Source organism: Sinohyriopsis cumingii, unplaced genomic scaffold, assembly GCF_028554795.1.
Source record: "Sinohyriopsis cumingii isolate HCF-2022 unplaced genomic scaffold, ASM2855479v2 utg000881l, whole genome shotgun sequence".
In the NCBI taxonomy this organism is placed as follows: domain Eukaryota; kingdom Metazoa; phylum Mollusca; class Bivalvia; order Unionida; family Unionidae; genus Sinohyriopsis; species Sinohyriopsis cumingii.
In genome coordinates, this window is record NW_028315939.1 from 256,857 (window position 1) to 272,230 (window position 15,374).

The 15,374-nt window shown below is 34.4% G+C and overlaps 1 protein-coding gene across 1 annotated transcript in view; it reads left to right on the plus strand.

The window, feature by feature from the left end:
- Positions 1 to 6,950, plus strand: part of LOC149773121 (uncharacterized) — a 106,674-nt gene extending 99,724 nt beyond the window's left edge. Inside the window, exon 14 of the mRNA XM_089946799.1 lies at positions 145 to 6,950. Coding sequence (XP_089802925.1) covers positions 145 to 317 — 173 coding nt within the window. The 3' untranslated portion in view covers positions 318 to 6,950. The remainder of the gene's footprint in view (positions 1 to 144) is intronic.
- Positions 6,951 to 15,374: the final 8,424 nt, after the last annotated feature.

Consider the following 15,374-nt stretch of genomic DNA (forward strand, 5'->3'; position numbering starts at 1 on the left):
AAAAATAATTTACCTATCATAGTGTAAGACATTTAATCACATTCTGCTTCTTCTTGTACATCTTTTTGCTTCTTACTTCCAAGTGCACGAGTCCAACACAACAGAATGTCCCATCGTTTAACAATATATTTATTTTTGTTACAGACGGGTGCCCATTGAAGAGGGATATTCAGTCAGATCAAAGTATCGAATCTGACAAACTCCAAAATGGAAGCAAAGCCAGGGGACATACAGGCTTTGCTATAGAAAGGACTTTTAATATGGGCGTCATTCTTGCCTGTGTTATGACAGTTTGTTGCGTTATAGTCCATAGATGAGAGTTGTTTTGTTATGTAGGCTTGTTCTATGGGTTTTTTTATTTCTTGGACGATGTTGAGCCAACTTGATTAGTGCCACGTTGAGCACTCTAAATCATTACAACACTCTAGACATGTATGTCACTTATACACAAAGGATACTCAGACTTTTTAGTTGTATAGTCAAATAGTCAGAAGACATGTTGTATTAAAGCCATCTTAATCATCGATGCAATTATAGCGCCCACCAATTAAAGTAGATAAATGTATGATCGACACTGAATGTCACTGTATACTAGCATTTCCAATGTGATGGTAGTATTCATTAATGCGGATGTGACCCATTTTGATTGACATCACATCCACTGCATATACTCGCAAGCTGGTACGCGTTCTCTATCGAACACCGAGCACAACTACGCGTGATTCCAAAAAGCTGCACAACAAAGTTGTCAAGAAACAAAGAAATTCAGCCGATGATTAGACTCTTGATTCATTCATGTGTGAATGGTAAGTGCTATAATGGATTTTTAAAATTAATTATGAGAAGGATAGGAAGAAATACGAAAATGATTGCATGTTCTCTTGCATCCAATATCGATCATGTGCATTTTTAAGAGTGGATGCGCGTTAAAATTTCCAAAGTTTTACAACAATCGCTATAGAAGTGGATGGGCGTTAATAGCTCCAAAGTTTGCAATACTCGTTATAGGAGTGGATGCGCGTTAAAAGTTCCAAAGTTTTACAGTAATCGAGCTAATTGATAACATAACATCAATATAACTTGATTTAGAATAGTGTCGTTATCGGATGAGGAACAGAAATGGATTCTTGCCAAAGATTTATCTTAGATGCATAATTATTCGTAAATAAGATTGTGTAGCACATCGTACAACCCGTACGCGTTTGCTGTACAAATCAACACATTGTACAACCCTTACGCGTTTGCTGTACAAATCAACACATTGTGCAACCCTTACGCGTTTGCTGTATAAATCAGCAGCATTTCATGTGTCATCTCATCAACAGCGTCTCCAACAAGAAGAAATCTATAAACAGATAACACATTCAGTGTTTCCTGATTTTTCGCGTGTAGGAGTATGACAGATATTGGCCACGTTTCAATGCTAAGCTTTCTTGATTGCATGTAGGTGCTAAAAGTTCAGTGACATAATTTACCCTTGCGAAAATGAAAACGACGTAAAAAAATAAGATGCATACAGATTTTGGAACGATTATATGGACAGATTCTAAAGCCTATATGCTTTTGTTTATTACCAATAGTATAAAGATATTAATACAACAATACATAGTGTACCCTACAACAATACATAGTGTACAATACAACAATACATTGTGTACAATACAACAATACATAGTGTACCATACAACAATACATAGTGCACCATACAACAATACATAGTGTACCCTACAACAATACATAGTGCACCATACAACAATACATAGTGCACCATACACCAATACATAGTGTACCATACAACAATACATTGTGTACAATACAACAATACATAGTGTACCATACAACAATACATAGTGCACCATACAACAATACATAGTGTACCATACAACAATACATAGTGCACCATACAACAATACATAGTGTACCATACAACAATACATAGTGCACCATACAACAATACATAGTGTACCATACAACAATACATAGTGCACCATACAACAATACATAGTGCACCATACAACAATACATAGTGCACCCTACAACAATACATAGTGCACCATACAACAATGCATAGTGTACCGTACAACAATACATAGTGCACCATACAACAATGCATAGTGTACCCTACAACAATACATAGTGCACCATACAACAATGCATAGTGCACCATACAACAATACATAGTGCACCATACAACAATACATAGTGTACCCTACAACAATACATAGTGCACCATACAACAATACATAGTGTACCCTACAACAATACATAGTGTACCCTACAACAATACATAGTGTACCCTACAACAATACATAGTGCACCATACACCAATACATAGTGCACCCTACAACAATACATAGTGCACCATACACCAATACATAGTGTACCATACAACAATACATAGTGCACCATACAACAATACATAGTGTACCCTACAACAATACATAGTGCACCATACAACAATACATAGTGTACCCTACAACAATACAAAGTGCACCATACAACAATACATAGTGCACCATACAACAATACATAGTGTACCCTACAACAATACAAAGTGCACCATACAACAATGCATAGTGTACCATACAGCAAAGCTCAGAAAGTAGGATGACATTCATGAAGGTCTCCCACTCGAAGACTGAACAGGGTATATGTACTGTGAGAAATTTTAATGTATGGTTGTTTACAGATTATCACTAAAGAATAATGTATTACATTAGCTTTTATGTGGCTTTTGGGAACTCCTTCACATCAGCACAAGTATTGTGGACGTAATTTACTTGTTTGATGGCACCGTGGTCCTATGTCCTTTGTGGAAAGTTGTGTCCCTGAAAATTGGTATCATATACATTTTCTTTGAACTTCAACATTTCGTTGAAAGGATTAGAATTACATTTAAAAATGTGTTTCTTCGAATTACATGATCTTACTTTATCATAGATGGCGCTCTAAGATGAAACAGTCTTGAGCAGTTCTGATACCACATGCGCACATTAGTGCGGTTGATGCTATATGTGATGTTTCATTCCAGGTTATTGTTATTTGTATATGCGTTACTGCGGTTTAATGTTCAATTTGTTCAAAATTAATTAATTGTTTTGAGAATGACAGGGTGTAATAACCTTGTATAATTTTGAAAATAGCTATGATGCCTTATCGTCATTTATACACGTTTTAATTCAAATATGTGGATGTACAGATTAAAAAGCTAAACTAGTCATGCCAGTGAATCGTGCTGTGTTGTTTTAAACGACTTTTCCAAGGTCCATGTGCTGCAAACATGAATATCTGGACGAATATCTCTACAATTTTATTACATGTAAACATGAATATCTGGACGAATATCTCTACAATTTTATTACATGTAAACATGAATATCTGGACGAATATCTCTACAATTTTATTACATGTAAACATGAATATCTGGACGAATTTCTCTACAATTTTATTACATGTAAACATGAATATCTGGACGAATATCTCTACAATTTTATTACATGTAAACATGAATATCTGGACGAATTTCTCTACAATTTTATTACATGTAAACATGAATATCTGGACGAATTTCTCTACAATTTTATTACATGTAAACATGAATATCTGGACGAATTTCTCTACAATTTTATTACATGTAAACATGAATATCTGGACGAATATCTCTACAATTTTATTACATGTAAACATGAATATCTGGACGAATATCTCTACAATTTTATTACATGTAAACATGAATATCTGGACGAATCTCTCTACAATTTTATTACATGTAAACTTACCCAAGAGGAAACGCCAGACTAGATTTGTTAATTATTTTTTCAAACACTTATTTTATATGAACAAAGCAGCTCCAGGACATAGCTTCAGTAGCAGTTATATGTCTGTTATAACACCTTTCACTTACTCCCACATTATACATGATATACTAGATTTTCATAATAACATTTCAAGCATTACTGGCTATGTTAGCAAGATATCCATGTCCATTCAAAAAAAGGACTTGACTTTAAATCGTGCAGGCATGTGTGAAGGTTTGAATTGTATGCCATCTCAATTCAACCTCATTGTTCAAGAATTTACATATGTGATATGAATGCATAGCGCAAAATGTCTGAGGTAATCTCGGATTCATTTAATGCTTTTTATGAATTCTTCTCCAGCATTGTTTAAACATAATTCGTGATCTGCTTTCTGATCGCATTATAAATATATTCAGCTACCTGCATAATCATATATATACACGTACGAGATTAGGTGACATTTTCATGAATATTTATTGTCGCAATTAATATATAGACACACACACACATACATACATACGTACGTACGTACGTACGTATATATATATATATATATATATATATATATATATATATATATATATATATATATATATATATATATATATATATATATATATATATATATATATATAATGCTGTTATGCACATGAGAGTCACAAAAACAGGTTAAATATAAATACATGATTGGCTACAGTTTAAGTTTTTTTTGGTCGTATCTGTTGTATGAAACTAGGCTGAGATTCGTGAGTAAATAGTATTTCATGTCAGTACCGCTACATAGGTATGTGGTACGTACACTACCAGAAAGAAAAGAAAATGCTTGCTTGCATCTACAGCCTATGTAAATCAGTGATTACTATTTTAAGATAAATGGGGTTATACATCATGCAATACATTCGATAGGACACAGTACTAATGACTGAAACTGTTGTACACTATTTTGCTCCGTTTGATTGAAGCCTCCCGATGCATTCCATATTACATTTCAATAGTGTTGATAAGAACCCAGTTAGATGTATTCTCGGTCCATAGCTCTGTTATGACCCAAGTTATATGTATCCTCAGTAAATAGTTCTGATATGAACCCCAGTTAGACATATCTTCAGTCAATAGTTTTGTAATGTACCTCAGTTATATGTATCTTCAGTCAATAGCTATTATATGAACCCAAGTTAGATGTATCGACATCCAATAGCTTTTATATGAATCCATGTCAGACGTGTCCGTAGTTAATATTTCTGATATGAACCGAAGTTAGATGTATCGTCAGTTGATATTTCTGATATGAAGCCCAGTTAGACATATCCCAGCCAATGGTAATGAACCCTAATTAGATGTATCCTCAGTCAAATTGTGTCGTATATTTCTATCAGATGTACCGATACAAGATGTAGCGACAACTAATATTTAGCTATTAACATTACTTCGATAAACCTCTCGTATTTTTCCAGAAACATTGTAAATGGCATACTTTAAATTCTTTAGACAAAAGGGAATCCTGGTTCGTTGACTATTTTCACACATCAATCTTAAATTCATTTAGCCACTAATTTAAACAAAATAATAACGTTTTGCTTAGTTGGGTAATCGGTGCAGTAGAACATTGATGCAAGAACGTTTCGTCCCTGTTTGGGTGCAGTATCCATACATTTACCATTTACGTCATTTTTGGGATAGCAATATTTGTACAACCTTGAAAAGTCCTTAAATATGTAAAACGTTGGTTTCCTTCTTGATAAGTACTTTTTGTTGAAAATATTGTTGAATTTTTTTCCCAAACTTATTGGATTTATCTGACAGTTAAAACTGAATTAAATATTTTCCTTTTATAACTGAAGTGGTTTACCTATTTTGTGTTCTTTGTTTGTCTTTTTGTTAAATAACGATACAAACATAAAATGGTATAAAATTGGCTTGATTAATTGACACATAAAACTGCTAAATTCCACATGAAATATAAGCTTTCAGCTGTAGTAGAGCGCTAATTAATTATGTTATTGATGTCTTTCTAATTTTGTTCTTCTTTATGCCCTGTTAAAGAAAGTAACATGGAGAAAGTTAAATTTCTGTAAGAAAAATACTCATGAATATATTTCCTTCAAACGTCTTTCAAAAAAAAAACTTTGTGGGACTGTACAAACCATATATGAACCAAAGAAAATTCATGATTTACCCTCTGAGTTATTCATGTAGCTCCTTCATCACAAGTGATAATTGCAATCTGGAAACAGCGTTTCTTTCGAAAGTTTATATCATACAATGCATATTTGCAGTTGTTTTCCAAATTTACTGAGTGGTATTTAAAACTATAAGGAGTTAATGACATTGAGAATTTAAAACAGATGTGTGCATATGGTCAGAGTAAATCGACTATATTCACCCGCCGGGCGCCACCTTCTCACCCGTATGTTAATGATAGCGAAAATGTGGCTTTGATTAAGATTCATACTCAGCTGTGACACTCATGATTTTTTTAAAAAGGTCCATCTCGGAAATACTTTCATGGAGTGATACAGCATAAAATGGGGAAAATCGCCGGAAAATGGTGGAGAGCTCACACGTTATATTAATAAAGTACACTAGGCAAAATAGAACCATGTCAAAAGTATTATGATGCCATTATGGAATTATCTGCACGTGTTCTGTAAAAGAAAGTTGTATGGGGGGTTCATGCTTGGGACAAAATTCCTGGGAATGTTTAGGTCAGTCATCTAAGTCGGGTCGGTAGTAATGAACGCTATGATGGCGTGTCGTGCGCACATGACGTCATTTGGTAAACATTTAACATGCATATGCAGTGAATGTATCATTTCTTATTTGCTATTCCGATCATTGGTAGAAAGACCCGAGCATGTTCAGAATAAATGCCATTAGGACTTAAATCCATGCTTGCAGTGATTGTGATATTTATGGTCGCAAATTGATTGTACTGAAATAGTAAACACCCAGGATTTCTCTCGTCATGCACTTCAAAAAATTCTACCTTTTGTCATCTGGTTTTTGCTTACAAATGCATTTTATTCATTGGTATTCAACGGTTGCTAACCACTAATTTGTATAATACGCGACTTGTTGTTGATAATCTTGTGTTTAATGTGATTATCTGTGATATTTTTGTATTCAATAAAGTCATATTTTTCTATGATATATTTTGAATTTTCTCGTCATTTATTTACAGTACTAGAAACGTGTATAAATCTCTATCTGTCTAGCAGGATACAAGAGGTGGATCCACCCAAAGACAACTGTGTTTTCTTGTTGGTTTTTTAATGTGTGGGGTCTTTGGTAGGGAGATCGAGTGGTCCGGTTCTTTCAGGCTATTTGATCTCCCCAATCAGGGTGCTTATTAATGAGCAGCCTGGGCATCGTTTGTATTGAATCATTCTACGTACTATCTCGATTGGTTATTTTGAAGGACTGCAGTTATAACATTATACAACTCGATCTAATATAATTTTATGTTTCAGTAATAAGATATAGGAAGTGCCTACGCCGTTTTATGTAAAAATCCTGTAGTTGAGGGATTGGCGTCTCATTCAGTGATGTTTGTGTTTTCATTTTTTTGTCTATTCAGTAATAAGTAGGGTGGTCGCGTGGCGTATAGTTAGTTGCTTGTTTCATAAGTAACGTTGGTGGCCTCGTTTTCTCATGCACATTAGGCATGTGTACGTAGAACGGAAACAAGGAGAGCACGATAGGGTGGTAATTTAATCAGAGAATCCTTTTTTTATATATAGTGTTTGTGTGTGTGTGTGTGTGTGTGAGAGAGAGAGAGAGAGAGAGAGAGAGAGAGAGTCTATATTCATTCCAATAGCCCAAACAGAAAATGAGTTTTGTTTTCAATTAAATGAATTGATTTGCGGATAGTACAATACCCACAAAAAATATTAACATACAATAGGCTAAGAAACGTAGAGTGAAAAAAAAACAGCATATGGACTCAAATGGATATTAATGAAAATGACGTAGCAGGTTGGTTCAAAAAATGTCTCCGTAGGGAGAACGAGATATCGACAATAATAAAGGTAATAATATTTAGAGAAAACCAGAAGTTATCTAATGCATTTTCATATTAAAGTAGTAGTAAGTCAAAATATTTATAAAATATCGAAATTCTGGTATTCTGAGTATTCATAAGTTCCTTGAATATTTAGTAGAGAAAATCGTAAAGTCTCTTTCCCCCACCCTACCTAGTTCTCGGCGCTTCTCTTTTCACTGGATTGTCATTTGTATGTCTTAAGCCCCAGTCTAGGTTTCGAATGTCGTGTCCTCTGCTGTCCTGTAGTGACCTTTGGTTATTTCTTCGTACTGTGTACTGGATATGGTTGGCTGCATGCTTTTGGATGTCAATTGTCTGGATCCACGAAAATGATTAGTGCCATTTTGTTGTGTGACACCATTTCTCGTAGAAGACCGGTATTCAGGTATGTTTTCTGGTGAGTTTCTCGCTGATGACTGGCGTCCAGAAACATTTGCTGGTGCTTTCAACACGAAAACCTGGAATGAATTCCTGACGAAGTTAAGCTATTTTTAGATAGAGTGGTTGATGCACTGTTTGTATCAGATTTAGAGGAAAGATCCACTCGTTTCTTGATAGGCATATTGACAATATGTCGATGTTGAACTGTTTGCTTCGGTACAGTATTGGTATCGTGCCATTCACAATCAACACATTGATTGAAATGTCTTGCTATTTCATCACTAGTTTCAGGCTCTGTACTCATTTCAACTCGTGATCCATGCATTTTCTTCAGTCGTTCGCTTACTGGTGACAGTTTGAAATCCGCCATTTTCCATGTTATTGTTATTTAGCCTAGAAAATTAATTGGTCACAAATGCATTAAATTCAAACTTGAAGCCATTTGTGACATCACAATTGTAACCCCATTTACAAGTCTAGATATAAGGGTTCTTTTCAGTGATAACGTTACAAGAAACACTTACAAGCAATCAAAATAAATAAAAACTTCAGTCCCATAATCATACAAATATTTCTGTAGCAGCTGCCATTTTTTAAAAAAAATCGAACTATTTTAATTTAACTAGTGGCTTCGTGCTGCTATTATTTTTTCTATTTAGGAAACAATATTGATAATCAATCCAAATAACATATTGATCATTATGGCTCCACGTCTTACAGATCAGTGTGTATGCAGAAAGAAAATGTTTACATGTATAATTCAAATGTTGTTGGTTGATACTATTCTGAACCTGAATTTTAATCTCTTAGCTCAAAGAGAATTTGTGGGATTTTAATCCATAACTGCCTTGCTAGTTTCCTCTATGAAATTTCAGTACCTTAAATTTCTGAAACCTATATCATTATCTCGGAGAGTATTGCCGGTTTGACGACGGGGTTGTTAGATGAGGCAAAAGAAAGATATTACAATTTCCATACCTCCCGCCATTAAAAATCGCCAAAGAACATTCCTATTCCTACATTTTATTGAATGTTGTTATTTTGTAACACAAAAGTAGTGGTGCAGATGAAAGATAATAAAACTTTTCATTGATGACTGGTAGCAAAATTAGAAAAAAAGATAATTGATTTCCTTGTACATTGTCTTTCAAAACCGAAGTTTTGTTAAATCAGCAGCTTATCAACTTCGGCGTCACCTGCATTAAGTGTAATCTATAGAGCGTCGGCAAATCCTGAGTTTTGCTTCCTTTCTTCACTTCATCCATATTCAAATCGGCAGATACATCCTGCAAGAGAAATGTCCATTCATTCCACAAGACTGATAAATGTGGTTCAAGTGTGTCTATTATACTTTACGTTTCCATGCCGACCTGCAGAGCGTCAAGCTGTGTCCGTTAAATCACTTCTGTATTGATTCTTTAATATGAGAGCCTCTAGCCTATATTGGGTCATGTGACTATATGAAACATCACACGCTCAGCACTTTATTTTTTGACTGATCTTTGACAGCGTAGAAGGCCGTCGTGTTGACAAGGTGTACATTATCTGCAACGTATTTAATATAACAGGATTATGAACACAATAGTCGTCATTTCGTGAGCCAATTATTACACTTCTGTGCACATTCTTAAACTATACGTTACTGTTTTTGTGTGTGCTCCATATACGTTGTAAACTTCGAACTTTTCTCTCAGAAATTATTGTGTGACTCCTAATCAGATGTGTATTCTTTTTATAAGACATTCCTTACATGATAACTTTGTCTTTAACACTTCAATTATTTTTTAGAGTCATAAAGAAAGATAACTCAGAGTCTTCATTGCGTATTCATTCAAGACACCATCGTCTCTTTTCGATGGGGGTAGAATGACTTCCACTCTCTCAAACAGACGCGTATTCGTGGTTATCATTCCCGGAATTGGTACAATTTTGGCGAAGGAACTATCGGCTAGATGTGAGAATAACAGATACTTATAAAATGATTTGTGTTAATTTCAATAGCCTGAAACGATCGCTTGAGTTGCTGTTAGTGGTATCACACCATCAACAAATTGTGACGTCAATGAAGTTATAGTGACGCAATAACAACCACGAGCTTGAAGGTAATTAAAAATAGTCATGATTTACAGTCGAGTCTTTCTTTCACGAAAGTTCAGTCAAAATAATTGTTTGAAGTGAAACTAAGGGTTCTAGAAGTGTCCTTTGTTTGGAGAAAATAACCAACTGCAAGCAAAGCACGGTACTATCCGTTGAGTGGAAGATTTTAAACTACGCTAAAGCACACCTAACCCGCTTAGAAAATAAAACGAGAGGTGGATGGTACTGAGGGTGGGAGATGGAGAGGTATGCTAATACCTACATCGCTAGTAGAAACTCGACCATTTATATGCAAAGCGATGGTCTTAACCGTGAACTGAGATTTTAAAAATGAACTCAAAGTTATATGAAAATGCATACCTATCAGTCCAAATTTAAGCAGAATCGGAAAGAAAGGCTTCCTTTCTATAGTAAAAGTCAAACAGGTCATGAATGCTCTCACTACGGACTATTTCAGTTACGGATTTTGTCTTTAAGAATTTTATTATACACACCTTTCAATGGCTATTATTTGGATCCTTATACATTGTTACGTCTTTAGGCTCGAATAAACAGTAACAGAAGAAAGAGTGAAAACAACAAGCTTTGAAAAAAAATTAACAAATTATTTATTTCCTTGGAACAATACTGTAAAAATGGAAAAATAAAAACTTACGATTTTAAGCATCAAATCCAAAAATAATCCAAGAATAATCCACGAATAAAAGTTTATAAGTCCTAGCAATGAAATATTTTAATGAATTCGAGTCCCGACGAAGAATCCAAGATGGAAGGCGATGACGTATGATGTATCCTGTACAGTGTTGTTGTCTGCAGTTCCTTGTAGAAGCACAATAAATAACACTCAGGTGTTGGAAATTCGAATAAAATTTTTAAGAAATGTCTTTGTTCAAGAGAAACGAATTAATCTTTAAGAAACCATATAATCTGAAGACAAATTAACATATAACTCGAAAACTGGCTACAACAGAAGGAAACAACTTGACATCAAGTGTTTTAAGCCCAGGCTGACTAAATTCTCTATAAAGATCGGTATAAAACCTGAATACTGGCAGAAAAGATGCCCGGATGAGGGTCAAGTGGTAATCTTTACATCACGTACTCTCAACGTGGTCCTGACAAAAACCAATCATTTTACTGTAAGAATAAAATAAAAGAAGTTGTTTACTTCACTAAAAACTATTTACAAGTCGAGAATCACGTATCCAATACAGCCTCGCCCTTAGTATTCCCATAATAAAAATAAATATAAAAAGAACTTGTTCACGTGACTATTACTAATTTTGAATTAAGGTCGGAACCAGGTCAGCTTTAAGTTCACAAATGAATAGCCAAGGTCAAACTATTTTCTTGAAAAAATTTCCAACTCACGTACACAAGATTATATTATAATAGTACGTAATAGAATAAAAAAATTAAAGCTGACAAACGAACAATAAAATTAAGATAAATATAAATTAAATCAGATAAAAATTAATTCAAATATACATAACAACATCATATTCAATTGGAGGGTCATTATTTACACGCCACAAGAAGCACATATGGCAAAGTTCAATGTTAAAGTACGTGGACACTTTTAAACGACGTCAGCCAAATGGTGTTCTCCAGTACAAACCTGACGTTGACGTAAGAATCAAAACTGCACGTTAAAAACATTCGTGATGTCCTATATGGTGACGGTTAGACCCAATGTGCTCTTTTTCTTTACCCAGTTTAGTACCTGTCCGCCACTGTAAAACTCCATAGCGATCAATAATTTTCGTCTTGAAAGTTCTTTTATAACAGTTAATGTGCAGATCATTCAGGATTTAACGGAGTTTGGTTAAATTTTATTAGTATTGCATTTTAGAACAAATAGCCAATATATAATGTAAGATGAGTAAATTTGCCTACATAACCACATTGACATACACTATAATATAAGCCGTCAATTTCCGATGACATTTTCAATTTAAAAGATAAGAAAACCTCGTACAATAGGCCTTCTAATATTTTTTTTTTTTAAATTTGTATGCATTAAATTTAGACTCAGAGAAAGAAACTGATATGTTCATAGAAGAAACAGATTTTGTAAAGTCACGTACCAATCCACCTGTTAGAAAGATAGTGTTCACACAACACTGAATTGAAAATAATCAATGCTTAAAATACAAAGGTATTTTACGTTTTGTAATATAGATAATTTGAGATAAAAGGAAACCATTTTGAATCTATTAACAATATTTTACTCCAAAATGTGCTGCTCTCGAAAATCAACCACCAATACCACCACGCCTCTTCTATAGTTCCTTAAAGACACTAATAATTCTTAACCTAATTTGTGGCTTTTTTTTCTCTCAATTTTTTAAGATATGTTTGTCAATCGGGCAAGTCTCAATAGTAGCGTGATGCATTTATATTTAGTGTTTAGACTCGCACTCGGTTATAAATCTCTCAAAAACGTATGCACACTCGCTCGACCGAATCTAACGATGTCCTCCCTTTACTGAATATATGAATGTACAAGAGTTCCACTGGTTTTCCTGTGTGACGGAAAACAATCGTGTTTTAATATATTCAATATATTTTTTGTTTGCTTGCCTGTTTTGTTTTTTCCTTCTCATATACAGTAAGCTCGGCGGGCAACCGGAACAAGATTAAAGTACATGCGTAACCTCCCATGGCCTATAGGTAGCAAACATCGTGCAGCTGCAGCACGGGATTCTGATACACATGTACAAAAGAAAAAATGAGTGATACAAGTGTACTTCCAAGGTTTGAAGGCACTTTGAAAAGAACGGTTAATTAAAGCTTCTCTTCTGCTTCTCTGGGGAAATTGGGTGCAGCAGTTCATTGTTGAGTTACGCAAGGAAATTGATCAAATGTGATATCATTAAATTAATATGTATATGAAGTGTCATAGATTTAAATCAATTACAGCAATAAATTCAATCGAAGATATGTGCGGCTCTAGTTGTACCGACAAAGTCGACATCTGACCAGAAGTGTAGTGTTGTAGGAACGCGTGGGAATGGCGTTCCTTCACTTTTTTGCGCGTTTCCTTACTTTTCTTGCGCTCGCCTTTTTTCCCCTGAGTAATATGTGTTCCCTCACTTCTTTATTGCGTTCTCGCCTTTCTTTATTTAACACTACACCATTTTTTCTGACTCATCAGACTCGAAAGAAACTTAAATCTTTTAAAATGTTTCTAATTTCATCCTGAGCATTTCGGCAATTCTTTCATTTTATAAAGATCAAATATCAAATCAGTAGCTTAAAAACGTGAAGATTTGAAACTCAAGTGTCGCCAAAATACAGTTTGCAGTCAACAATTATGTACTATTAGTATTAAATGTCATATTAATAATTTGCTAGAGGAGTATTTTTAGATGCGTTGAAGGCCATTTTACTTTCATTTACATATCATTCCTATAGGGTTCACAGAATAATGCGTTTTTGCGAAACAAGAAACCTTAAAAGGAAAGAAGGCGTCCATATATTAGTACAACGGATTTTTAAATTCACCATTAGGAAAGGAGAAACAGAGTTAGTTTCCCCTTATAACACGTTAACTCGTCTCTCTTTTCAACTTGTCTACATGACTGTAACTAATAATAAATGACTCAATCTATTCGTTCATAAATGGCTACGATGTTCTACGGAAGAAAGAGAAACATCAACCTTTATCATATGATTCATAAACAATGCCCATTAGTTTAATGTTCATCGTAGAAACCACTATTATTTAGGGCAGTTAAGTGCAAATATTCACCGCTGCCTTAAATGGTAAACATGTGCCTGTATTCGATGAACTACATCAGTCTACGGCTAAATAAAAATCTATTCGTTCATAAATGGCTACGATGTTCTACGGAAGAAAGAGAAACATCAACCTTTATCATATGATTCATAAACAATGCCCATTAGTTTAATGTTCATCGTAGAAACCAGTATTATTTAGAGTAGTTAAGTGCAAATATTCACCGCTGCCTTAAACGGTAAACATGTGCCTGTATTCGATGAACTACATCAGACTACGGCTAAATAAAAATGGCGACGGAAATGGGGGCCGCTGACTACGTCATAAATTTGCTGGCCTCCAGGACAAAATTGACTAAATATTTTCTACATGAAACTAGTGATGACGATTCAGTAGAGAGAGAGAGAGAGAGTCTGCCCTTGGATAAGATGTATGTGAGCAACTTCTCGTTGACGTAATAAGTGCGCTGTTAACCACTTGTAATAACATTCTGTTTTATCGTGTGCTAGAAATTCAGCGAAACACACGTGACTCCAAAATGAATCTATTTCCTTTTTGACGTATGAGCCTAGAACGATGGATCTAATTACTCGGGCGACGATCGTAACACACGGTGCACATTCAGAATTACCTGTCACCATAACAGTAACTGAGACAATCACAACGATAACTGACGGATTTTTGTCTGTCTTTTGATATTCCAAAATGAGTAATCCTCTTGCTTTTTGTTTTTCGAAGCAGATAATAAGAACAATAAAGCCTGAATATTAATACAGATTAGGCTTTCACCCATGTGTTCTAAAATGTCGGACATCCTGTGCAATAAGACAAATATTCTTCAACATTCGATTAATAACCTATTCACAAGTTATATATCTTTATATATCTGATTGGATGACAAAGAAATTGGATAAACGTCTGGTAGGAAAACTCTTTTTTTACCCTGTCCATACTTTAAAGGTAACATTATACTGACTATAATTTCCCATAACGGCAAATGAGGTACGAAATCCAGGAAAGGCACGGAATATTACTAGATACGTCCGTCAAAGAAGAGTGAAACACAGCGGCTTATTTTGCGATTTGGTTCCGTAAAAGACTAAACATTGGTTCATATTATTCGTTATCCATTCACTTACCTATAACTACGACTATTTGTAGTTCTTGTTGATATTACTGCTATTGTTAATAAAGAGACAACAAATAATCCAAAATATAATGTACAGGCCATCTCAGTAGAAATTCATGGCAATTTTTGCTACTATATATATATATATATATATATATATATATATATATATATATATATATA